Genomic DNA, 24,820 nt, shown 5'->3' with positions numbered 1-24,820 from the left:
CCTGCAAACTGTTTTCACGTTGTTTTCCAAGAAGATTCTTTGTGATTGTGGAACTGGTATTTCTTTGCTAGAGTATTGCGAAGTTCGGACACGCAACCCACAGTGTGGCGCTGGTGATAAAATTGGTGGCGCAGTTGCTCTTTCAGTAATTATAACAGACTTCATAGATCTTTGTCATTTTATTGACAAATATGTAAGTAATTTCTTGCACACGGGTCACTTTGGAGAGAAAATAACTGTAGCTTCGTACTGTTTGGTGAAATTTGGCTCTTCCTGTAGGTTTTCATGGTGAAATAGTGTATTTCTTAGGGTGTCCGAACTTCGCAGTATGCCGAACTTCGCAATACTGACTTTACCAGAATGGTATAGCACGCTATCTTGAAAAAGTTTCTTGGGATTACGTAATCCACCTGCCTTTGTCGTAAAATGACCTTCTTTTACCAATTAGTCTGCAATGCCTGCCATATAGTTTTTCTTGTATGAGGGTCTTTGTGTTAACATTGTATGATTAACTGAACTGTCGACATGAACATATTTCCACACAGTGTTTACACAAAGAGCCTAATGGTGTTAAGAGGCTTTGAGGCTAATTGTACATGCTGAGGTCGATCAATCACAAAACTTTCCTAGTTATAGTGTGCTATAATTGGAGCCAATAAAGCAGATCTTTAAGTTATAGGGCCTAAGGTATACCCTGCTGGCCACCGTCTGAAAGCAAGGAGGTTCAGATACTGTGAGTGTGAACTAGTTTAGTTAGTCCTTGCCATTATTTTGAGGTTGACGCAATGTTAATCATTGTGTGGAATTAATCATGAAACTGATTACGTCCACTGAGGATCCATTGTCAGGTGGCTGTCCATTCACAGTTGGGGATCAAACATGTTCTGATAATTTAATTTTGATTGCATGTATGGAGAATATAACACAATAATGTCCACTGAGCCTTCATCCTGGTGTGGAAGGTTAGTCACAATACAAAGTTTGTCTAATGAATGAAATAGCGCCTCTAGAGACAAGAAGCATATAAACCAGTGCTTTGAATTGAGAAAGATAAGGACTAGTTCTAGTACATAAGGTTGATGTACGCATTTGTTAGTGTTCGCACAGGGTGTCTGGGTACCCACCTGGCGCGGTTCTACCCAGTTCCTTATTTAGTACCGGAATCCTACGCAATGTGTGATTTTTTTTTTTTTTTTTTGCAAGAGAAGGTTAGGCAAGATTTTCCCATTGACTTAGTGTGGTGTTAGGCTAACATGGGGTTGTATTAAGAGCAATAAACAGGCATGAGACTCTTCCGCGGAAACGCGGATTTCCGATTATTTTTTTTTTCATTTTCGCGTTTTTTCTCGTAATTCGCGTTTTTTATTATTTTTTTTATTTTATTTTTTTTATTTTATTTTTTTTATTTATTTATTTATTTATTTATTTTTTTTTTGCCAAACATGCTGGACTCTGAAGGGAAGGAACACCGAATTTGACCAGTGGTGGAATCAAGTAGCACAAAGCAAGCAAAAAAGCCTTTTTTTGGTTCAAAAAAGCTAATGGAGAAATTATACAAGCAGAAATTCCACACTTTTTTGGCGAGTTACTTGATGTGATAGATTCCATCTAGAGTCCACCATTTTGCATTTAAGCCCTCCTTACCTGACAAAAAAATTCTAAAGGGGAGGGGGTCACCCCCTCCTCTTAAACCCCACCCCCAGGACGGCGATCGATAAATTTCAGATTTTTTTTCCCTGGCTCAGTCTCATCCCTGAATTATAATGAAAGTATTACATACAGTACATTTCTGCAAGCATATAAATTGCATTCAGACTTGTAAAGAAAAAAAAAAACATTTACCTAAAAGTGGATCAAAGAAAACTTGATGAGCACTAACAAACATTTGAATGATATTATTTGTTTTTCACATGTCTACAAGACAAAGAAAACCAGTGAACCAAAAACAAAAGAAGATTGATAAACCAAGAAACTTGTTAGTAATAGCCACATTAAGACACAACTAAAACAACCAAAGAAGAAGCACCCCAATAGAATGGCGCAATGAGCAGTTACTCCAGAAGCCAAAGAATAATAATAATAATAATAATAATAATAATAATCAGCAGTTAACTCAAATTTGGAATCTTTTCAATTAAGAAAGTCATTTCAGATGGGAAAACCTTAGATTGCTCTTGGATGAAAAAACCCACCTATGACTATGACCCGGCCGGGTATCGAGCCTGGAATCTCTCGATTGCTAAGCATCATTGTTTCAAATGCCACTGCCTTTATCAACTCGGCCACAGCCCCGGTTATCAAAAACAATCACGCCATTAAAAACAAAGCCTCTCTAAATAAAGGAATGCTGAACATCGTATATGATTTGATCCCTGATTTTTAAACAATGCCATTGCTTCCCTGCTCACCCTTAATCAGACTCATCCTTAATCAGACTGTAAAAGAGAGACCATGGAGAGAGATAGCTTTGAATTTTTTGCAAAGAGACAGTTTACACCCAACATGTAACTTACTTCCCACATATTTGATTCCTGGTTGAAGGCAACAGCAATCTATGTGAACAGGATATCTCAAGAAGGGTAACCTTGAGGGATCTCTTTAATACTTGGCATGTGGATGCCCCATATTGAGTACAGCAACCCCATTGTTTTTGGTGAAGGTCAGAGGTCATTTGGGGTCACCAGAGGTCAAACTGTAAACCTTGTGAACACAAAATCTCAAGAAAGGAAACAGTTGTAAATCTGCTATTTTTATTGGTAGAGGTCAAAAGTCTGTAAACCTTGTAACCACAATACCGCAAGAAAGGTAGCATTAGAAAGTATTATATTTAGCATGTGGATGCCTTATACCAAGTAGTTGAAGCCTAAATCAGCAAGGAATCACTAACACCTTTGGCTGTGGTTAAATGACAGAGGTTCTGTACAGTATATCCATCAGGACTATAGTTTCTTCACTGTAATTGAATAATTAAGAGGGAATGTTGCAGGAAGAAAATTTAGCTTTAGTGAGCTGCCATTTTCACAGGTCACTGAACATGTGTTCTTGTCTTTGTTGTAGCTTCACAGTGGGGTAGTACTTCCTTTGATTTACCTAAATGTTTGGAACCTTAGGAATTTTTAGCACCTGTTGCATTATTCCATGGGGTGAACAAACTTTTGACCCAAATAAACATGGAACCATTTGTCTGTTGATCAAATTGTTCCACACTGAAGTACCATAGGAATTATGGCAGGGATTCACATAGACTAACCTGTTGAAAGCATTAACCTTTCAACCAGTGCCAGTGTTCATCTAGGAAACTTTTTTTTCCTTTTGACATCGTTACCAAATGTGATCAAAGTTAAGGCCTGGTAGGCTAGGCCTAATATTTTATCAGGGTTGAGGTCCCGCCATTTTCTAGAACAGTGTTGAAGAGGCTGAAGAAACTGAAAAATTGACAACGATGACCGATATCGTTTTCACTTAGTTTGGTAAGTGATGTTCATACCTACTGTGCATAATTAGTCCACTATGTACAGCATTATATGAAAGTAGTCCATGTTGACATAACATTGACATGACATGACCTATAAAGAAGCAGATTACAAATATTACAGAGTGTGAAGAATTGGTAAAAAACATTGGCTATGACCAGGATTGTAAATGCAACAATTATGACTTGAAATGGATGTCATATAAGTATTATGAACAGACGTATTCACTATACAGTACAGTAGCTCAGCATACACCATGTTGCATTCTTAAATGCAACTTGAGAGTTTTGTTCATATCAACAGACTAACAACATCAACAGTTGATGGGCTGTATAAAATGAACCCAATTGTGGTCCACAGTCAAATGCTTCCTGATACAGTTTGCACTAGTTTTCTACATGGTAAAAGTATACATACATACAGTTTTGGGTAAAGCCTCATGATGCATCCAATCTGGACTTTCCAAAGAGATTGTTTTCATACTGTTTATTTTGTAGTGAATATTGCTTCAATCATGGTGGACTGATGAACTTTATTACCAGATTTGTTCAGCCTGTTCAAAGAGTTTGAGGTGTTGCAAAATACAGAGAATAATGTATTGCCTTTGTTGTTCCAAAACATTAATGGAACACATGCATGCTGGGAGGTGTTGACATATTCTGTCTTGAAAATGTCATATTGACTTACATGTCCAGTTACTAGAACTCTTACCCCATACTCTCACAAAAAGTGTAGAGTTAGAGAATTGTTTGTTCCTGTCTAGGTAATGAAATGCATAAAGAGGCATGAACTTTTGAAAGAGGATAATGTGGTAGATATCCTCCTGTACAATATAGTTAAGTATTTGCAGTATGATAAGCATTATTTACATAGTGTCTGGTACAGTTTGCATAAGGGCTGATAGTCGTAATCGATTAATCGCCAGTAGTCGCGATTACACTTGGAAGTTTGATTAAACGCGTTCAAAACCTAAGTTGGGATTAAATACTAGACTACAAACTAGGACTACACATACTGTAAACTGCTTTTGAATATTAGCCGTAGAACCTATCAAAAACAACACTAAAGCAGTTTGTCAGCAAATACTGCAAAAGTACAGGTTCTCACAAGGCTTACACTAGCACTGTGCAATGTTTAAAATCGGCAAGCACCTGCTCCGGTCAGATTCATACTGTAAGTTTTACATGTCAGTAATACACTTGTTCTGCAGTGCAACATTCAGTCCTAGCAATGTCTGATCATTGCGCATAATCACAAATTCGTAAGTTATAAATCTCTTACAATTGCCAAAGTATTTGCCATTTCTTCAAATATGTTTACTTAATTGTTTAATTAATTACTTCATTACTGGCCTGGATCACATTTATCGGGTTTTTTGATCGAGTGTGTCGATTGCGTTGTAGTTTGATTTCAATGTGCCTGCCTTAGCGCTAGGCTAGAGCTAAAGCCTATAATGTTGAACGTCCTTCTACAGAAAACTCTTGCATACCAATTATCACACCGCTACAAGGTGTTACATCTCTTCATTGTTTGCACATTTGCTGTTATTATTGCTAGTAGTTGTAGTAGCCTCGAAGATTCATTCGCAAGTTTTTGATTTACTCAGAACGATTTTAAGAAATGTTATAGATTGAAAGTTGTTCCCAGTATTGTTTGGTAGATGTTTTAACGCGATTTAGACACCACACGTTAAGACACGAAAGAACAAATAAACCAAGTGCACCATGGAAAAAATTTGTTTTGACTGTATTTTTGCAATGTAAAAAATATAGTGATGACCTAATAACTGTAACCGAGTAATCACGAGAAGAGCTATGCGATTAATTGACTACAAAAGGAAGAGTCGACTATCAGCACCAGTTTGCATTACAGTTCTGAACTAGTAGAGTAGATAATTGTTGTATACATGTATGCAACATACTGCATGTACTAAGTATAGTACATACAGTACTTACAGTACTCACTAGTTTGATGCCTGCCAAATTGGCTCATCAACTTTTGTGTGGCTTCTTAATACTCCAGGAATTCTGAATTGGAGGGCAGTAACATTTTAAGGGAGGGCACCAAATATGTATGCAGAGGCACTTTATGATTGCACAGATTTTGGGATTGGGCACAGTAGTTGGCACATGGGGAAGGTGGGGGGGGAGTGGCCCCTCTCCTGTGTGTGTCTCAGCCTGGCTACAGCCTGGGTAAAATGCTACTGTGCGGTACAGTCATCAGGGATGTTACCATGGTTTGGAAGGGATGGGATAGAGGGAGTGGGGAGTATAGCACCCCTGAGATGACTTCCTGTCAGGCTCAGAGTGAAGGGTGTCAGGAATGATTTGTATTTTCCCTAAACTGGAATTGTGTTCAATGAGTTTTTATGTATAGAGACAGGACTGACTATGTACAGTGCAATATGAGTATTGGATGAAATGACAGATAACGGTGCCTAGATCCTTGTTGATGATCATAGTTAGCACCGACTTGTTAGTAGTATTCAGTACATGCTAAAGTACTATGAGATGATGTTTGGCACAAGTCACTTCATATACCACCTCCCCCCCCCCTCCCCGGTTTCCCATACATAAGACAAACCTGATCAGACATAAGGGGAGGGCTCACAAAGTTTGCCAGTGTTGCTGCCACAAGTTTTTATGAAAAGCTTTGTCATCAGTGGGTTATAATATTTGCAGAGCCATCAGCTTGCAGCTGCATGAGCAATTATACGTTTTGTTAAGGCTAGGGAAGGATGAGTGTGAAGCACTTAACAAGAGTTGCCGATTTCCTGCATAGTGTATATAATAATGTACAGCAGTACTTTAGAAGAGTGTAGAGACAATGGGACCTATGTGTGCAGTACGGTAACAGTGATATAGTATGGAAGCACAGTACAGTAAATAACTTACTTACATGCCAGTGGGGAACAATTCGTCAGCGCATTCTGTTTTGTTCTTGATCAAGTTCTCATTTATGTCCCATTCTTTTGTCGGTGATTATTGAACAGTTCGTCTGGTACTATAAAGTGATGTATAGTTTATCATTGTAACAGACCATTAGAATTTTGTTAAGACCATTTACAGTCCTAACAAAATTCCTTAACATTCAGCTTTCACTGTAGTTGCTGTTACAGTACAGTGGTTTTGAATATTGTGTAACATGTATCTATGGGAATTGAATGAAAGGGAAAATGGGTCACAGAGATGCATGGCAAACACTAATAAATTTACTGACATTGGTTATAAACCTGATCCATTCAAAAGTGTTGACTTCACTTTTTGTGAGAGCTATGTATAACTTCATGTGCTACTGAATATGAAAAAGTGAACTTTAAGCAAACAGGTGTTATGTCATATTATAATATGCACTTTGATCAAACATGTTGTTGTTAGTGTGCAAGCTGTGATATCACGCCTGTTTCTGTGTTTGCTTCAAATTCACGTGGTACTCTGCATTACCAAGTGACAATTTTCTATATATCAATGCTTCAAAATGCCATACATGTACATTTGGTGCAATAGGTTTCATATTGCAGATTTCACCCGGATGTTCCTAATTTGTTGGTTCCTTGCTTTTTGCAAAGCAAGGAACCTATGCATTCAACTTGGCGTGTGTGTGTGTATGTGTATGTGTGTGTGTGTGTGTGTGTGTATGTGACGCTTGGCTTGTGTACACGATATCTCAATAAGGAAATGATGTATCATGATGAAACTTGTTGGGTGGATAGCCCTTAGTGAGAGGAAGATCCCTATTTTTTTTTGGTGCCCGCAAAGGTCACCAAAGGTCAGTTAGATGCCAAAAACCAATATATTAAAAACAGCAATAACTCCCATTGACAGGGTCCGACATGGTTGATATTTTGGGAGTAGTTGTGAATAGGGTAAGGGATCGTTTCCAAACATAACAGTAATGTGATCGAAGGTCAACAAAGGTCAATTAATGATAAAAAACTAGTAATTTTGCGATAACTTGAGAACGAAATGTCCGTTAGGGTTGGGAGTTGCTTCAATGTTATCCAATTGTCGACCCGCATCTGGGTGACCCTTGACCTCAATTTGACCTCTGGTGACCTTTACGTGTTTTTGGGGATTTTTACAGTTTTGATGCTATTTTCAGATGTCAAAGGTACCTTCTGATCATAAATATCAATAGGTTGACCCCGTGTGACCTTTATGTGCGAAGTTATATGGGGTCAAAGTTTTTCGGTCGGAGTTAGGATGGTTGTACAGACTTGTCGTTTTGTTTTTTGGAATCAGGAGATTAAACTACATCTGAAACCAAGGTCAAAAGGTCAAAGGTCACATTAGAAAAAATATGCTTATTTTGGGAGGAAACGAGCAAAAAAGAAAATGTTTGGTTTTGATGCTAGATTTGGATATCAAAGGTACCTTCCGATCAAAAATGTCAATTGGTTGACACCTGTGTGACCTTCGTGTGCGAAGTTATACAAGGTCAAAGTTAATTTTCAGGCATTTAATGCAACAACTCCCAGTTCCAAGGTGTGACATGGTTGATATTTTGAGACAAGTTGCAAATGGTATAGGGGAATATTTTCAAACTTAACGGTCATGTGATCCGAGGTCACCAAAGGTCAGTTAATGTTAAAAAACTAGTATTTTGGGGGTAGAAAATGGGCAAAGAAAAAAATGTTAGAATTTGTATAGTTTGATGCTCTATTTAGGTCTCATCAATCAAAAATGTCAATAGGTTGACCCATGGTGACCTTTGTATGTTAAGTTATATGAGGTCAAAGTTAATTTTCAGACATTTAGTGTAATAACTCCCAGTGCCAAGGTGTTACACAGTTGATATTTTGAGACAAGTTGCAAATGGTATAGGGGAATATTTTCAAACTTAACGGTCATGTGATCCGAGGTCACCAAAGGTCAATTAATGACAAAAAACTAGTATTTTTGCGATAACTTGAGAACAAATTGTCCGTTAGGGTTGGGAGTTGCTTCAATGTAATCCAATTGTCGACCCGCATCTGGGTGACCCTTGACCTCAATTTGACCTCTGGTGACCTCTGGTGACCTTTTTGTGTTTTGTGGATTTTTACAGTTTCGATGCTATTTTCAGATGTTAAAGGTACCTTCTGATCATAAATGTCAATGGGTTGACCCCCGTGTGACCTTTGTGTGCGAAGTTATACGAGGTCAAAGTTAATTTTCAGACATTTAATGCAATAACTCCCAGTTCCAAGGTGTGACACGGTTGATATTTTTGGAGTAGTTGCAAATGGTATAGGGTAATATTTTCAAACTTAACGGTCATGTGATCCAAGGTCACCAAAGGTCAATTAATGATAAAAAACTAGTATTTTTGCGATAACTTGAGAACGAATCGTAAGTTAGGGTTGGGAGTTGCTTCTACGTAATCCAATTGTCCACCCGCATCTGGGTGACCCTTGACCTCAATTTGACCTCTGGTGACCTTTTCGTGTTTTGGGGATTTTTACAGTTTCGATGCTATTTTCAGATGTTAAAGGTACCTTCTGATCATAAATGTCAATAGGTTGACCCCTGGATGAGCTTTGTGTGTGAAGTTATAGGAGGTCAAAGTTAATTTTCAGACATTTCATGCAATAACTCCCAGTGCCAAGGTGTGACAAGTTTGATTTTTTTGGACAAGTTGCGAATGGTATAGGTGAATATTTTCAAACTTAGCGGTCATGTGATCCAAGGTCACCAAAGGTCAGCTAATGTTAAAAAACTAGTATTTTGGGGGAGAAAATGGGCAAAGAAAACATGTTTGAATTTTTACAGTTTTGATGCTCCGTTTAGGTCTCACCGATCAAAAATGTCAATTGGTTGACCTACGGGTGACCTTTGTGTGTGAAGTTATGTATACAAGTTCAAATTTAATTTTTAGACATTTAATGCAATTAAATCCCAATGCCAAGGTGTGACACGGTTGATAATTTGGGACAAGTTGTGAATGGGGTGGTGGAACATTTTCAAACTTAAAGGTCATGTCATCTGTGGTCACCAATGTTATCATATCTGTTGACCCACTTGTAGGTGACCTTATACTTCTTACATTTTCGACGCCATATTTAGATCTCAAAAGTGCCTTTTGATCAAAAATCCAAGCAAGGAACCACAGTGCCCTTGGGCTCTTGTTCCTCTTTCATTGTTCAAGGCTAAATTTAGTTAAAATGAACATAAAGTTTCTAGTGGTCCTGTAGGTCATAAAATACTTAAAGCCAGATTTCCTGACATCATCGAACAGTTTTGTACAAATTGGAATCACTATTTCCTTGTGAGCAGGATTCGTTCAGGATGTATACATTGTTTTTATGAAGTTCAACATCTACTGTATATGGTTTTGTAGTTCCAAATCTTGTGATGTTATCATGATTTGGTGTGGGTCAGTCAAATAAATGGGTCAATATACAGTAGGTTTACAGTTAAAGTTCTACTGTACGTACAAGCATACACCTTAATAAGAAAATAACAGCAATAATGAAAGTATTTCATGGATATCTTATAACTGCCTCACAATTTCAGCAAATAAAGAGCTGGTTAGGCTAAATTTCCCCATTGGCTTAGTGTGGTGTTAGGCTACCATGTGGAAGAAATTGAAAGATTTTCACACATTTTATTATTTTTTCATTTGTTAATTTCATACTGTAGAAGGAAAGACTGACAAGCAAATTGATGAGATGTTACTAATGGATTATAGACAGGATAACTAAAAAATAATAATCTCAAGGAGCTCTTTACTATACTTAAACGTTAAATTCCAATTTCGATCAAATTGCGGGAATCGCGCAATCACGCGGCTAATGCGAACCCTGGGCCTGCATTAGATAGTAGTAGTAAAAACTAAATTGGATATGATACATGGTCTAATCCAATAGAGGTGGAGAGCAAACATAAGCAGCGGCGGATGTGCCATGTTTGTACATGTAGTAATGTTAATTAACTAAACAAGTTAATGAAAGAAACAAAAGCAAAAAGAAATTATTGAGGGGAGGTTTTATACTTTATGTTACACCTACTTGAACATAAAAGCATTTTCAGTGGAGGATATAATCATTTAGTATAGCATCCAATATGTAATTTCTTTGAAAGTCCCGATACACGAGGGTAAACAATTTTTTTGGGTACCCGGTTCCCAATTTTTGGACCCGTGTAAACACTAATACAGTATATATGTGTATCATCAGACAACAGAACCAGTTGTCTGATGATGGCTCAACATGTGATACTTGAGTACAATGTAAAGTACAGTATATACTGTACTTGATAGTATATTATAAGTTGGCAACCTTAATATTGAATTTCAGCATACAGTAGAATATATACAGTACTGTTCTGTACTGTATGTACTATGCAGATTCTAATGGTATTGATTCTAAATAGTTACTGCACATGCCTCGTGTAACATTGAGTATTTACTTAAAAACAGGCAGTTTATGCAGCTGGCTAGTATCAAGATCAGAAAACCACTGCATAAAACCAGCGAAAGTAACTAATTAATCAATGTTTTGCAAAACTGATCAGCAAAATTGTGGCACAAGTTGTACTATATCTATGCAAAGTATATTTTAAGTGCATGGTTTCAAAGCTTTCCATATACTGTAACCATTGCTTTTGTGGTGTTTCTTTCTGTCTTGAATAAAGCCGTTTGCCTCTTCAAAGGAATTTGAAGCAGGAATGTGTGTTTTTTTAGCTCATCTATACCAGCATGCTGGTGTGAGCTATTGTTACAGTGCAGCGTCTATCACTCTATCACTCTATCACTCTATCCGTCAACAATTGGTAAAACCGCTCCCACTCGCACAGTGTTTGATGGAATTTCATGAAACTTGGACACAAGGACCATTGGGTATAGGGCCATCAGAGATGGTCCAAAATTTGGGGTCGAAGGTCACCTGTGGGCCGTAATGGGCCATTTTGTGGAAATACGCAAAATGCTTCTTCTCCTACAGATTCCATGGCACAATGTTGAGGGTTTGTCACGATAGTACTATGGTAGTTTTACCTTCAGGGTGTTCATGAATTTGAGATCAAAGATCAACTAGGGGTCTTTTGTGGCCCGGGCCGCAGCCTTATATTTTCAAATTGCTCCTGTTCGTACAGTGTATGGCCAATTATAATGAACTTAGTCACAATGTTCCTCGGGATGAGAGTTACGAGGGGTGTTTGGAAAATTGAGGTCAAAGGTCATTTAGGGGGTCATCGGGGGTCATTCTTTGTAATATTTTCAAATATCTCAATCTCCTCAAGATTTTGATGGATCATATTCAAAGTTGAACTGATGATTGTTGGATTGTGTATGAATAAGGTGATGCCTAAAAATTTTTGGTCAAAAGTTAATTAATTACAATTAATCCCCATTGTTTAAAAAAATCTGAGCCTTCACTTTTTGCCAAAGCTCCTTTAATTTGTCTCCCAGTTTCTGCAGTGTTTGTTTACATTTGTGGTTAAGCTCAGCAGAGGCTGTTAGTGGAATTAAAGCAGGACTGGGAGTTGTTATTAACTGTTGAACTGTAAGCATGAGAGCCCTATAGCCAATCAGCACTTGCCGATTCTTAGAAGTCTTTGAGCCTGAGGTATGTAGGCAGCTTGTGAAGTTATGTCTTGTAGGGAGTGCTTGTTATGTCTGCTAAGGTAGAGGGGGAGAAAGTTTAATAGGGTAGGTCAGTGGTATTGTTTGAGAGAGTGGGTAAAATAAGATTTTCACACATTTTATTATTTTTTCATTTGTTAATTTCATACTGTAGAAGGAAAGACTGACAAGCAAATTGATGAGATGTTACTAATGGATTATAGACAGGATAACTAAAAAATAATAATCTCAAGGAGCTCTTTACTATACTTAAACGTTAAATTCCAATTTCGATCAAATTGCGGGAATCGCGCAATCACGCGGCTAATGCGAACCCTGGGCCTGCATTAGATAGTAGTAGTAAAAACTAAATTGGATATGATACATGGTCTAATCCAATAGAGGTGGAGAGCAAACATAAGCAGCGGCGGATGTGCCATGTTTGTACATGTAGTAATGTTAATTAACTAAACAAGTTAATGAAAGAAACAAAAGCAAAAAGAAATTATTGAGGGGAGGTTTTATACTTTATGTTACACCTACTTGAACATAAAAGCATTTTCAGTGGAGGATATAATCATTTAGTATAGCATCCAATATGTAATTTCTTTGAAAGTCCCGATACACGAGGGTAAACAATTTTTTTGGGTACCCGGTTCCCAATTTTTGGACCCGTGTAAACACTAATACAGTATATATGTGTATCATCAGACAACAGAACCAGTTGTCTGATGATGGCTCAACATGTGATACTTGAGTACAATGTAAAGTACAGTATATACTGTACTTGATAGTATATTATAAGTTGGCAACCTTAATATTGAATTTCAGCATACAGTAGAATATATACAGTACTGTTCTGTACTGTATGTACTATGCAGATTCTAATGGTATTGATTCTAAATAGTTACTGCACATGCCTCGTGTAACATTGAGTATTTACTTAAAAACAGGCAGTTTATGCAGCTGGCTAGTATCAAGATCAGAAAACCACTGCATAAAACCAGCGAAAGTAACTAATTAATCAATGTTTTGCAAAACTGATCAGCAAAATTGTGGCACAAGTTGTACTATATCTATGCAAAGTATATTTTAAGTGCATGGTTTCAAAGCTTTCCATATACTGTAACCATTGCTTTTGTGGTGTTTCTTTCTGTCTTGAATAAAGCCGTTTGCCTCTTCAAAGGAATTTGAAGCAGGAATGTGTGTTTTTTTAGCTCATCTATACCAGCATGCTGGTGTGAGCTATTGTTACAGTGCAGCGTCTATCACTCTATCACTCTATCACTCTATCCGTCAACAATTGGTAAAACCGCTCCCACTCGCACAGTGTTTGATGGAATTTCATGAAACTTGGACACAAGGACCATTGGGTATAGGGCCATCAGAGATGGTCCAAAATTTGGGGTCGAAGGTCACCTGTGGGCCGTAATGGGCCATTTTGTGGAAATACGCAAAATGCTTCTTCTCCTACAGATTCCATGGCACAATGTTGAGGGTTTGTCACGATAGTACTATGGTAGTTTTACCTTCAGGGTGTTCATGAATTTGAGATCAAAGATCAACTAGGGGTCTTTTGTGGCCCGGGCCGCAGCCTTATATTTTCAAATTGCTCCTGTTCGTACAGTGTATGGCCAATTATAATGAACTTAGTCACAATGTTCCTCGGGATGAGAGTTACGAGGGGTGTTTGGAAAATTGAGGTCAAAGGTCATTTAGGGGGTCATCGGGGGTCATTCTTTGTAATATTTTCAAATATCTCAATCTCCTCAAGATTTTGATGGATCATATTCAAAGTTGAACTGATGATTGTTGGATTGTGTATGAATAAGGTGATGCCTAAAAATTTTTGGTCAAAAGTTAATTAATTACAATTAATCCCCATTGTTTAAAAAAATCTGAGCCTTCACTTTTTGCCAAAGCTCCTTTAATTTGTCTCCCAGTTTCTGCAGTGTTTGTTTACATTTGTGGTTAAGCTCAGCAGAGGCTGTTAGTGGAATTAAAGCAGGACTGGGAGTTGTTATTAACTGTTGAACTGTAAGCATGAGAGCCCTATAGCCAATCAGCACTTGCCGATTCTTAGAAGTCTTTGAGCCTGAGGTATGTAGGCAGCTTGTGAAGTTATGTCTTGTAGGGAGTGCTTGTTATGTCTGCTAAGGTAGAGGGGGAGAAAGTTTAATAGGGTAGGTCAGTGGTATTGTTTGAGAGAGTGGGTAAAATAGGATTTAAAGGGGAAAATAGGAATTATAGCCAGTGGTGTGGCCAGGATTCTGCTAACGGAGGGGGGGGGGTATCCCTCATGGGCCCAAAATTGGTTTTGTGGGCCCTACATTTTTCAGCTCGAAAAGGTATGAGCTTCTGCACCATTGGTGCTCTAGTTTAATAAATATTTTCTTTATTATAACTATATATATATTGTATTCATTCTGTTCTTTGGAGTACTTAAAGTACACTACAACAGTTAATTTAAATATACTGAAGAAGGCTGGTTGTATGCAGATAACGTGGTTTACAGTATAATGTACCTTAGAAGTAGATGTACAGTAGTCTAGTAGTACTGTAGGTGGGAAACATGATCAAAGTTAATTAATGATAGAATAATGTCTTTTGTAAACAAAGGTTGTTTTGTACCAGTGAAGATGACATTTTTTTTATTGTTCATAGTACATACTATAAACTGTAAAACTGTAGGTTAAATCAGAAAAAATGCAAGTTTATGGGAGGTGAAAATCACTCCCAACTTTCCTCTCACTTCTGATGTCCTATTTGCTTATTTTAATGCAAAATTTTGCCAATTTGTCATATATATAGTGAAGCTTATCATATCTACTGCATACATGTCTTTTGTTCAAGTTAATGATGAATGCACCTGTAGGACATCAGTTAATACTGTACATTCTCTGGGTAAATTTACTAAAGCATTTTCATGCAAGTGTTGCAACTGTGTAACAAACTTGTTTACATTTTGCCAACGGTGTACATTACGTAATACCCACAATGAATTGCGTCAGTGACTTAATTGCAGCACAATCAATTGTTTCAATTTCCGATCATACAAGTTTTCGACTGACATGTCCATCCGATGCACCGTATGATATTGTAGGTGACGGCTTGAACTAGCAGGACATTAACCAGTTTAACAACTATCATCAACTTATGATTATGAGATAATTAATGTAGAAGAGGGTCAAGTTTAGCATGTATAACTCCCCAACCAATCTGCTAGTTCTTTAGAACTGCAAAATCTTCCTGTTTTACCCAGGAATTTCTGACACATGTATCTTAAATCACATTCAATCTTCCCAATGTTTGGACCACCCATAATTAATTCAATCCCTCTTCTCAACATCTCAGCATAAACAGGTGAGGTTGACGGCGATGAAATGTCATGTCCCGTGAAACACTTCATTATTCTACATTACTAGGTCCATTTACTATGAATGTGAATCATCCATGATATTGATTTCTGTTTCTCTCTCTATATCCATCAGCTGGCGCTCCGATTGATGCTATTAAGTGCCACAGTACTGGCCTCATCATGGCCAGCCCTACAGGAGCTACCGATGACAACAGCATCGAAGTCTCTTTCAAACCAGACCGCTCGTCATCACTAACAACAAATGAAGCAAATCACAAAGACGAAGAAACGGTCGCACTCCAAGATGAAATTAGAGACGATAGATGCACTGAAGACGGAGACTCTCGTCAGACTGAGGAAGACACACGGGAGGTCAAAGGTCAAGAGAACGTGGGCAGTAATGGCGATTTACAAAATCAGGTCACCAAAGAGCACGGTAACATTAATGGTGATGCCAAGGTTGCTTCAGACGGGCATTGTGAAGAAGAAACAGAGATACCGGTATTGCAAGACGAGAAAGAATTGTTTGATTACTCTGATTATGAGAGGAGCGGACCAAGCAGATACCTGAAAAGTCTGTCGATGCTGATTCCATTCCGACCGAAGCCCAAAGAGTAAGTACTGTAGAATCCATAAATTATTAAAAGATGCATGATTGTATTCCCTTAACATACTGTATCACTTCTGAGTGAACATTACTATCTAGGATTTTTTCCTCACTGTTTTCCTCTTTAAGTTTATGGCTTAAATTTGGCACAAGTTAATGGATCTGATTCCTGTTGGTCTTATTACAATTCTGTACACTGCAAAAGGGCATTGCAACAAAGCTTATGGTACACACATGCAGACCGTTTAAGAACTGCAGTTACAGAGTCATGTGATATTTTCCTTACACCAGCTGCGTACGTAGCAGCGTACTCATCAAGCAGTATCAAACAGACGACTGACGTTCCTTTACGACTGTCAAATAACAAAGGTGACATGTAGTTACTATTTCAGTGTGCTTTTTGGCAAGGAACTCGTTCCAAATATTGTCTGAAGAGAGCATGCCAGAGCGTCCATGAAATAACTACAGTAGTACAAGAATTATGAAGTTGACAGTGGAGTAGCTCAGCCTTGTCATGACGATTTACTTCGCTCCTCGCTTACCTGTCTCCTCACAACCTCATTCTACCGTGCCTATAAAGTCCTGGTAAAATAATAACACTGTGCGCCCTCTATGACCGAACCCCCCCCTCGGTCACTCCTCACTACTCATTCTACCATTAAAAGTGTCTTCACGTGAATTTCTTGTGGATATATTTCCCTTGGATTTCGTCTTGGTTTTCTTTAGCGATCTTTGGAAGTTTCTTTCCTCGGATTCTTAGGAGTATTGCAGTCCTTTCCAGCCCGATAAGTATCCTTTTTTGTTGAAAGGGAGGGTTTTGGGGACTGTTTTTATTCCTAGTGCGTTTCCGCCCTTAGGTTTTTTGCGGGGGTAGCAGTTCCGCGAACTGCCTAGGTTTCCCGCCATTTTCCCTTCCCCGCGCTATAGGCGGGTCGTTGTATTTTTATGTTCATAGCATGTCTACATTGTATTTCTATTCACGATTTCTTCTTCTATATTTCGCTCTCTGATGTTCTTTTTCAGCTTGTGTTGATTTTGTTAGGCCACTTCGTAGCGTTTTTCGTATTTTGCCGTTGCTAGGTTACGCTACGTACCTCTACTCACCGTTATGTACCTCCCGTTATCTCCCGTTCTCATGTCAGTTTGCTTTTTTCCGTAAGCTTAAGAGTTAGTCTTTCCTTAATTCGAGCGTTTTAGTTTGTCTCGTAACCAGCTAAAGCTTTTTAACTACTCGATGTTTCGGCCAGGCAGAACCTGGTTCGAACACGATTTGTGTCCTAAGTGTAGAACCTACACCAGACGGGACCCACGCCTGGTCTGCATAAATTTTTCGCCAGCCCAGTGGCACTAGATAGACCAGTGGCTTACGAGTCTAAGAAGCAAGCTTTAGGGCAGGCTGGACTTGATTCCTTAGGCCATCGGTGCCCCAGAAAAAGATATAGGAGAGACAAGAGAGAGAGAGAGAGAGAGAGAGGAGGAGGGAGAAGTGGTGAGAGAGGTGGAGGAAAGTGGCCAGGAGAGGGCCGAAGGAGAGGTGGAGAGAGAGAGAAAGAGTACCCCTAACGGTCCCGGCGACGTCCGGTTGATTACGGCCAGAGGGAAGGGCAGGAGCAAGGCTCCTGCCAAGAAAAGACCTCTTGAGAAGAGGCACGGCTCGGCCGGGCTAGAGGCAACGTCTCAGTCCGGGTCGCAGCAAAGAGTACCCCTAACGGTCCCGGCGACCTCCGGTTGATTACGGCCAGAGGGAAGGGCAGGAGCAAGGCTCCCGCCAAGAAAAGACCTCTTGAGAAGAGGCACGGCTCGGCCGGGCTAGAGGCAACGTCTCAGTCCGGGTCGCAGCAAGAGAGACCCATGGAGCGCGGGCTACAGGCCACGGAGAGCTCGGGTCCGAGAGAGAGAGTACGACCGAGGGGTCGCTGAAACGGAGCCGGTCCCATAGCAGGCTCCGGGAGCCCGGGTCCGGCGAGAAAAAAAAAAAAAAAAAAAAATTTTAAAAAAAAGAAGAAAAAAAAAAAAAAAAATCCCACCGGAAAGGACAGAATGTCCGGGTCGAGGAGTACCGGCGTGGTGGTACCCGGCGTGGTACGCACACAGAGACGGGCTCCGGGAGCCTGGGTCCGGCGAGGCCGCGGGTCCGGCGAGACCCCGGGTCCGGCGAGACTCGAAGGGAAGGCAGAACCGAGGTTTCACTCCAGATCCGAGACCGCCCCCGGAGCCGGGAACCAGAGCTATACAATCGACTGCTGGGTCCTCAGAGATTGGCTCCGGAGGGCCCGGGCCCGACGAGAACGGGGGCGCAGGGGCAGAAGCCCGGTCCGCACATCTCCAAACGGGATCCAAAACTGGTCCCGACGTCGGGAGCCTACGAGAGTAACAACATTTACAACTGCGACATTTACAATAACATTTACAACTACAACAACATTTACAACGAGATTAACAATTGCTAGGCCCCCAGAACGGGGTAGCAGGTGCAGAAGCCCGGCCCGCAGACCCCCTAACCGGAGCCGCGGCCGGTCCTGAGGCCGGGAACCGATGAGATTACCAATGCCGGGCCCCCAGAACGGGGTAGCAGGGCAAGCGCCCAATCCGAAAAGAGAACCAGCCCCGAGCCAGGTTCCCACGACCTGGTTTGCAGAGCGTCGGGCAACCTGTCCGGCCTAGACGACGAGGTCGACCCCTAGATTTCGGGGTTACAGAGGACGGTTACTCCCGCTTCCCAGAACAGGGGGAGTGTCCCCCCCCCCCCCGGAACTAGCAGCTTGAGCGGCGACGACAGGTTCGAATCATTTGCGGGAAAACACCGCTACCACTACACATCCCAAATGTGTGTTTATTTATCGAGTACCTGCAGACACTCAGGGGTCATATTCTCCTCGCTAATTATACTCCTCTCTAATCATAATTCATCGCCATTTGCCTAGGTTAAAATCTTACTTGTGTTTAAAAACACTGTCGTTTAAAACACTGGTGAACCCACTTCCAGAACATGTTAAAATGCGTAAGACTGAGGGGTTTCAAATCGGTTCTCATGACGTACAGTATTCCGTTTACTTTAAAACCTTGGCAAACTGCTAGGAAGAGAAACTTTCTCGAGACTTGGCAAAGTGCCAGGAAACATATCGCTCATAGATCCTTGGCAAACTGCCAGAAAAAAAAGGTACAACGTGGCACATTTGTTAAGAGAGGAGGGGGGGCCAAGCAGCCACCTGGCTTGACACGTGTAAGCTCAACTTTTACCGCAACGAGCTATCGACTACGTGAGCGATCCTATGGAATAAGCCTTTCTTCCTATTTCTTTGGTGAATTACCAAGACAAACGCGTTAGTAAGTTGAAAAAGGGGTAGGATACAACCCCAGCAAGTTACAAGCGCTAACACGCTCCGAACATACAGCATACGCTTCATGAGCAATGTTCGATGTTCCGACATCTTAAGCAGAGTTGCATTTCGTAGCACCTGATGGCCTAGTCTTGACTAGCCTAGGCGCTAGGTGGTTTCAATAGGAAGCTGGAAACCTTTACTGCACTACGAAATGGACACATCTCGACAGGAAGAGATTTGAGAAGTAACGGGTACGTTATCATAACATTCAATACGTGTTTATTACGTTAAATGTGGTGTTGATAAAACGTTGACATAAGATGTCTATGAGATATTACGTTATATTAATGTTATATTAATGTCTTAACGGAAATTGTTTTGAAATAATAGCCCCTAAAGGGTTTCGGTAACATATTTCTTACACCTCTAATAACGCTATCATAGCAAAAGACTAAACATTTAGTAACGCCTTTGTGTTTGCTGAGTAACTCCCTGGACTCCGTTAAACAGCCAGGATTTATGAGGTGAAATTTCTACAAACCCACCCTACACATCCCCTGTTGGGAGTTTGTTCCTGGTGAGTAGGGCTGTAGCTTAGTTAGCTCAGTGGTTAAACCCGGTGCCTTCCAATCAAAAGGTCCCCGGTTCAAGTCACCCCAAGATTAATGTATGTTGTCCAGTTACAGAGCTGTTGACAATTCATAGTCATGGACATTAAATATGAATGTACGAGACTGACTTTGGTCAGCTTGCGGCTTTGATAAGCCAATGAGGCTTCTTCACAAGTTCCTACTTGCAGGATGATCTAAATTACATACACAAATACATACATATACTGTAGTTGTAAAAGCCACATAGCAGCTGTAGCATTGATTAAGACTCTGATGAAGCAAACTATCCATTCAGTTCTCAATTTTTGGAGAGAACTGTGGTCAAGCGGTGTAGGCAGTGTACTGGTGATCTAAGGCTTGCAGGTTTTAGTCCTGGCCAGATCATTCTGTTGTTTCCTTGGGCAAGGCACTTTATCTCCATTGCGTCTTTCCATCCAGGAGGGATTTCTCTCTGTTTAACAGGTTATTTTTGAGAAGGGTAATATTGCTAGCGCCTCTGGCTTCGTTATCGATAGATAGGCCGGCGCAGTTCAACCCTCAATATTATTATTAATATTATTTTTCATGTAAAGAACCTCCATGAAACCTCCCTACAGGGTACAGCTTAGGTCTACATCATCAAGGCAGTACTTTTCTTCAGAGGTTTTCTGATTGCAACTGGTTGATAACTAAAGGGGTCATTAGCGGTACTGTGGTACTGCAAGCAGTACTGCGAGTGCTGCTGTATTGCAGGCGCTAACAAGGTCATCATACAGGCCACTGTCCTTGACTTCTTTAGCAGCATATACAGAGAAACCACTTTCCTGCACCACAGTGGCGTCAGCAGGGCAAAGGATCGGCCCCAACACCCTATTTGCAAAGATAACCAGGTTTCATGTACTTCCGCCTCGCTCTCAGGACTGTGGGGTTGGGGCTCTCTGGAGCCCTCCCAAGCCCAAGTACAGGGCACTTTGATCACCATCCTCTCAGACAACACGATGGTGGTGGCATACTGTACAGTAGCTACATCAATAGACAGGGTGGCACCAGGGCAGAGGGACTGTGCCGTCTGGCATGGGAGACCCTCACCACAGCTGCAGAATCTGGCACGGCCCTATGGGTCTCCCATATAGCCAGAAAGGAGAGTGTGAGGGCCGATGCTCTGCCCAGGGGACAACTCGACCCCGACGAGTGAACCCTTCGCAAGGAATATGCGGTAGGTTTTTCCACATGTTCGGCATACCTCTGATAGACCTGCTTACGACAAAGGGCAACAATGGGCTGCCCATCTTTTGTAACAGGCGGTCCCACCTGCAGCCTTCCACATAGCGCCAGGTCCCTGCCTTGAGATGGACCAGAGGTTTAAATTCTTCCCCCCCTTTGGCATGATCAGCCAGATACTGAGGAAGATTCGCAGCTCCAAGGGTAAATTCATCCTAGTGGCTCCCTCCGGACCCCGGGTCCCAGGCCGCAGGTCCCACACGCAGGCCCCAGACGGGGACGTCTGGTTTTCCAGACGGCTCCACGCTGGGCATTAGCCCAGACATTGACCAGCTCACCAAAGGCATGGCTAATCGCCGTCCACGAGTCAGACAGTTAGCCCCCTCTGCGGGGCTCTCAGCAGTGCTGCATGCCCTGGCAGGGCCGCTGTACGAATCAACGGGGAACGCTTCCCTGGCTGCTCTTACAAAGAAAACACTCTTCGTCATTGCGGTAGCGTCAGCGTCAGCGTGAAGGAGTTACCTCCAAGCCCTAACAACCAAACAGAACCACATCAGATTCGAGGGCCATGGGGCGAGGACGGTTCCAGACCCGTCCCTTATTGCCAAGAACCGGGCCTTGACTTTCTTGCCCGGGGACATTTTCTTTCCGGAAATCAAAACCCTTTCATCAGTGGCTGAGGACAAGCGATGGTGCCCAGTCAGGGCACTGAAGTGGTACTTAAACAGGACAGAGAAGTTGAGACAAACAACCTCCCTTTTCATCCTGCCACGACCACCTTAAACAGCAGCCGCCAAGGATACCCTATCCCGATGGCTAGTAGAGATGATCCACCCGTTCACGATGGGGGGATACCCGGCCAAGAGATCACAACATCAGTGGGGCCTCGGCTTCCACAGCTCTCTCTGCCGGTATCCCGATACAGGACATCCTCAAGGTGGCAGCGTGGAAAACACCAACTACGTTCGTCGCCTGTTACTTACCTGACACTCTACACGCCGAGGCAGCTTTTGGTAGCTCGGCGATGCGAGGTCCGGTTGGTACTTGGTCCCACCCCTCGGGCCTCCCACCACTGGGCAGTGCCACTCGGTGCTAAGGTTGTGAGGAGACAGGTAAGCGAGGAGCGAAGTAAATATTCCAAAACTTACTGGTTTGGATATTTACGAGTGACGAGCTTACCTGTCTCCATTCCCGCCTCCCTCCCCCGAGGGGGTGGGACACAGCCGGACGGGGGAGCAGTCGTTAGACTAGGCTCACGACTCCAAGCACAACACCAGATAGACAGAGCCAACAACTACTAAGAGTCACCGGCCAGGTCTATCGGTGAGGGTAACTTTGCACCCTGTGTTTTTCATATGCGTACTCACCTAAGTTGTCTTAGGGTTAGCAAGTGTTGGGCCTTTACAGGATGAGGCTCCTTGTTAGGAAAAAGGGGTAGTTTCACCTGCAGGGCTCAGGAGAGTGTCCCCCCCCCTTACCCGCTGCGGCGGGGAGGATTACACTCTCCCTGCTAGGAAGGCATCAGTGCCTTTTGTTAAGGGCTCACCTTTGAGAAGTTTAGTCGACGGGAGTCCTTGGGGGTGGCCAGAGGATTCTGGCCACCCCTATTCCGGTGACCGTGAGGCCACTTTTAAGGAGTGGTCTCATGAGTAGTGAGGAGTGACCGAGGGGGGGGTTCGGTCATAGAGGGCGCACAGTGTTATTATTTTACCAGGACTTTATAGGCACGGTAGAATGAGGTTGTGAGGAGACAGGTAAGCTCGTCACTCGTAAATATCCAAACCAGTAAGTTTTGGAATTTATATGCAGGGAAACTTGTTAAAGCAGCATTTTGCGTCCTCGACTATGATATTTCTCAACCTCACTGACTCCACTATGCCATAAGGACATACATAACTAGCTTATCTATTTATATTTTACTTCAAATGGTGGCATAAAAGTCGAAAAAAATTGCAACTTTCAACTTTGTTGTTCTCCAAGATATTTTCCGTTGGGAACCCAATAAACCTCGCCCATAATATGAATATTTAAACACTACGAACGTCATTGACAGATACGTAATATAACACCACGCTTGATTTGTGTACAGTCTATATGGCAGTTGTACCAGGGAGTTGCATAACAACTCCCAACGCAAAGTCTTGAATCTATTTTTAGCAACGGCTCATAACTAAACCTGCATCTCTGATTGGTTGAATTCAAACTAGTGGGTTTGGGAACTGAATGCGATTTAATTTTGGATGTGGAGTACTCGCCAATTAACGTTTTTGGCAGGGAAAAACTTGGCTAATATCTTAATTTGCTGTTTTGTGATTTGATGTATGTAAAAACTCGATGGACATGTCAAAACAGTAGAAAACGGCGACCAAACGCAAAATGCTCATGAATAAACATACTATTCACTGATTGGTGGAATTCAAACTAGTGGATTTGGAGATATGAAAACTTTGTCGAGGACACTTTTACTCGTTATCGATATAAATCGTTAATTACTCGCTAATTAACGCTCTTGGCAGGGTGAAACTTGGATGGTATCTTAGTTTGCTGATTTATGATTGATCCATGTAAAAAAATCGATGCACATGTTAAAAAGGTGGAAAAAAGCGAGCCAACGCAAAATGCTGCTTTAAGGGTTTCTCATTTTGGTTGTCCAAACAGCAAATTTTGTCATCCAAAATAGTGTAGCAAAATAACAGTGACGAGTATGTCACTGTACTCTACACTGTACTGTAGGAGAGATGTGTATGTTTGTAAATAGAATTCCACAGCTTTTCTGGTGATACCACTATATCAGTGACGAGTATGTCACTGTACTCTACACTGTACTGTAGGAGAGATGTGTATGTTTGTAAATAGAATTCCACAGCTTTTCTGGTGATACCACTATATCATTTCCCTTACAGTATTTTGGGGTCATTCAGTTACAATGCAAATTGGATTTGAGGTTACACTGTAACCAATCATCCACTGACAACCGCCACAACTGATTTTGGTCTTCTGAGCAGAAATTTGGTCGGTCTGGGACGACCAGACTTGTGATTAAAATTTGCCCTGCTAACACATTTTGTAGTGAGTTACCACACAAACATGATTGATATCAGGCTGCATTTTGCAACCGTTGATGTCATGTACAGTGATGTACAGTATCGCCATTGCTGCTGGTAGACAATCAGCCACAAACCAGACATCACATGGAGGTGAAAGGGACACATTGGTATACCAATTATGAATATTTACATTGAGCCAGTGCTAAAGAAACCAGCATTGTTTTCTCCAATAGGATTCCCTCTGAAAATGATGAATATATCGCCACTGAAGTGAAGAAATTAATTTATTAAAGCTTGGATAATGTGCCAAGTTGACAAACAAAGCCGAAGGTCAAGAAATGTTTACACAAAAAGAGAATCAGGAAGGTCTTTCAGGAAATTCTCACCTACAGTATTAACATTGAACTTTCTATGCACCCATAGCTGACCAAGATTTAAACCACAGTAAACATGATTCATCTAAGTTCTGACTCCAGACCAAATACTGGCTGTAAGATACTTCAGTACTAAGGTTCTAACACTTTTAAAGAAACTTAGAAATAGATAAACACACAATCTTAGCAATAGTGAATTATTTGTAGTAGTCCCTGAAAACTGCATTCTGTTCACTACCCTTTTAGTTCTTGCAAATTCTCAAAACCCTCCTCTTTGCTTAGTACT

At 41.2% G+C, this 24,820-nt stretch overlaps 1 protein-coding gene across 2 annotated transcripts in view; it reads left to right on the top strand.

The window, feature by feature from the left end:
• LOC139974706 (ATP-binding cassette sub-family C member 5-like) overlaps positions 1-24,820 on the top strand; it is a 73,450-nt gene that overhangs the window by 2,899 nt on the left and 45,731 nt on the right. For both annotated transcript variants that reach the window (XM_071982039.1, XM_071982040.1), the window contains exon 2: positions 15,506-15,986. In XM_071982039.1, the coding sequence (XP_071838140.1) occupies positions 15,553-15,986 (434 nt within the window). In that variant the 5' untranslated portion in view covers positions 15,506-15,552. The remainder of the gene's footprint in view (positions 1-15,505; positions 15,987-24,820) is intronic.

Source organism: Apostichopus japonicus, chromosome 10 (genome assembly GCF_037975245.1).
Source record: "Apostichopus japonicus isolate 1M-3 chromosome 10, ASM3797524v1, whole genome shotgun sequence".
Classification (NCBI taxonomy): Eukaryota; Metazoa; Echinodermata; class Holothuroidea; order Aspidochirotida; family Stichopodidae; genus Apostichopus; species Apostichopus japonicus.
The sequence above is the reverse complement of the archived record's forward strand: the minus strand, read 5'-3'. Positions and strand labels throughout refer to the sequence as shown.